Below are 1,183 nucleotides of genomic sequence, written 5' to 3' on the forward strand. Positions count from 1 at the left end.
ACCCCCCCCCCACCAACCCCCAAAAGATAAAGGCACCTTATCGTCCGAGAGGTTGTGTGGTGCGTGAATTGTACCCTATATACGACAAGAAAGTGTACCTTTCTATCACACACACATTTGCAGAAGTATAATTCCCCGCGAATATAATATTAATATTCGTTTTTAAGCAATCACTGTTATGATATAATATGATATTATTAATATACTTGTAACCACATGCATGTATTATAGACCGGGCTTTATTTATTTTGGAGGGTTCTTTCTATTTGTGATTCCCTCATTTCATTTTTTCGCAAACGTTTTGAATTCGCGATTTGAGTCTCTTAGTGTCACGTTCATTGTCTCACGCACTCCTTATAGATGTACACAGGTTCTGGTAGTATACAGCCATCTGATTTATTTTAAGCGCAGTTGAACTCCAATTCCCTTTCAGTGCACAGATGGATGGATGGAGGGAAAGAGAAATAGATAGACAGGTAGAAAAAGAATAAGAAACAGATAAGTCATACTGTTGATGACAAAATGTTGTGCAATGTAGTAGTAACACTCAAACAACGTTTTTCCATATCGCGAACGACTTGCATTCGTTGATTTCTTGAAAAAAGTTTTAGGAAACTCGAGAATTCGTGTAACGCGTGAGGAAAAATAAAACAAATAAAAAACAAAACAAACGAAACAAAACAAACAAAACATAATAAAACAAACAAAACAAAACAAACAAACAACAACAACAACAACAACAACAACAACAAACCAACAAACAAACACACATAAAAAGAATTGTATACAGTAGCAGATGCATAGTGTTTCTACGTTTACTGATAATAACTACACTTTCATAATAACTACACTGGAAGTACCACGAGTCCTTTGGTTATATAGTTATAAGTTATACATACTCTGGCAGTCACCGTGTTGATTAGTGAAGTAGCCGGCAGCGCACACACACATTGGCGCCGGGCCGGAAACTAGAGACAGTGACCCATGAGAGCAGGGCCTGCAGGCACCGTTGCCTGGCAACGGCTTGTAGGACAAGGGAGGGCATGCTGGGAAAAGAAATGAATGGTTATAAAAAATACCGTAAATTGTTGGAGTTAAAAATGAAAGTTTAATGATAAAGTTAAAGTTGAAGTTAAAACGTGTGTGTGTGTGTGTGTGTGTGTGTGTGTGTGTGTGTGTGTGT

At 37.8% G+C, this 1,183-nt stretch overlaps 1 protein-coding gene across 1 annotated transcript in view; it reads right to left on the reverse strand.

Moving 5' to 3' along the window:
• LRRTK (leucine-rich repeat receptor tyrosine kinase) overlaps positions 1-1,183 on the reverse strand; it is a gene marked incomplete at its 3' end in the record, with an annotated part of 149,291 nt that overhangs the window by 26,735 nt on the left and 121,373 nt on the right. The window contains 1 exon segment of the mRNA NM_001245993.1: positions 900-1,044. Within this exon segment, the coding sequence (NP_001232922.1) occupies positions 900-1,044 (145 nt within the window).

This window comes from Aplysia californica, unplaced genomic scaffold, assembly GCF_000002075.1.
Source record: "Aplysia californica isolate F4 #8 unplaced genomic scaffold, AplCal3.0 scaffold00067, whole genome shotgun sequence".
NCBI lineage: Eukaryota > Metazoa > Mollusca > Gastropoda > Aplysiida > Aplysiidae > Aplysia > Aplysia californica.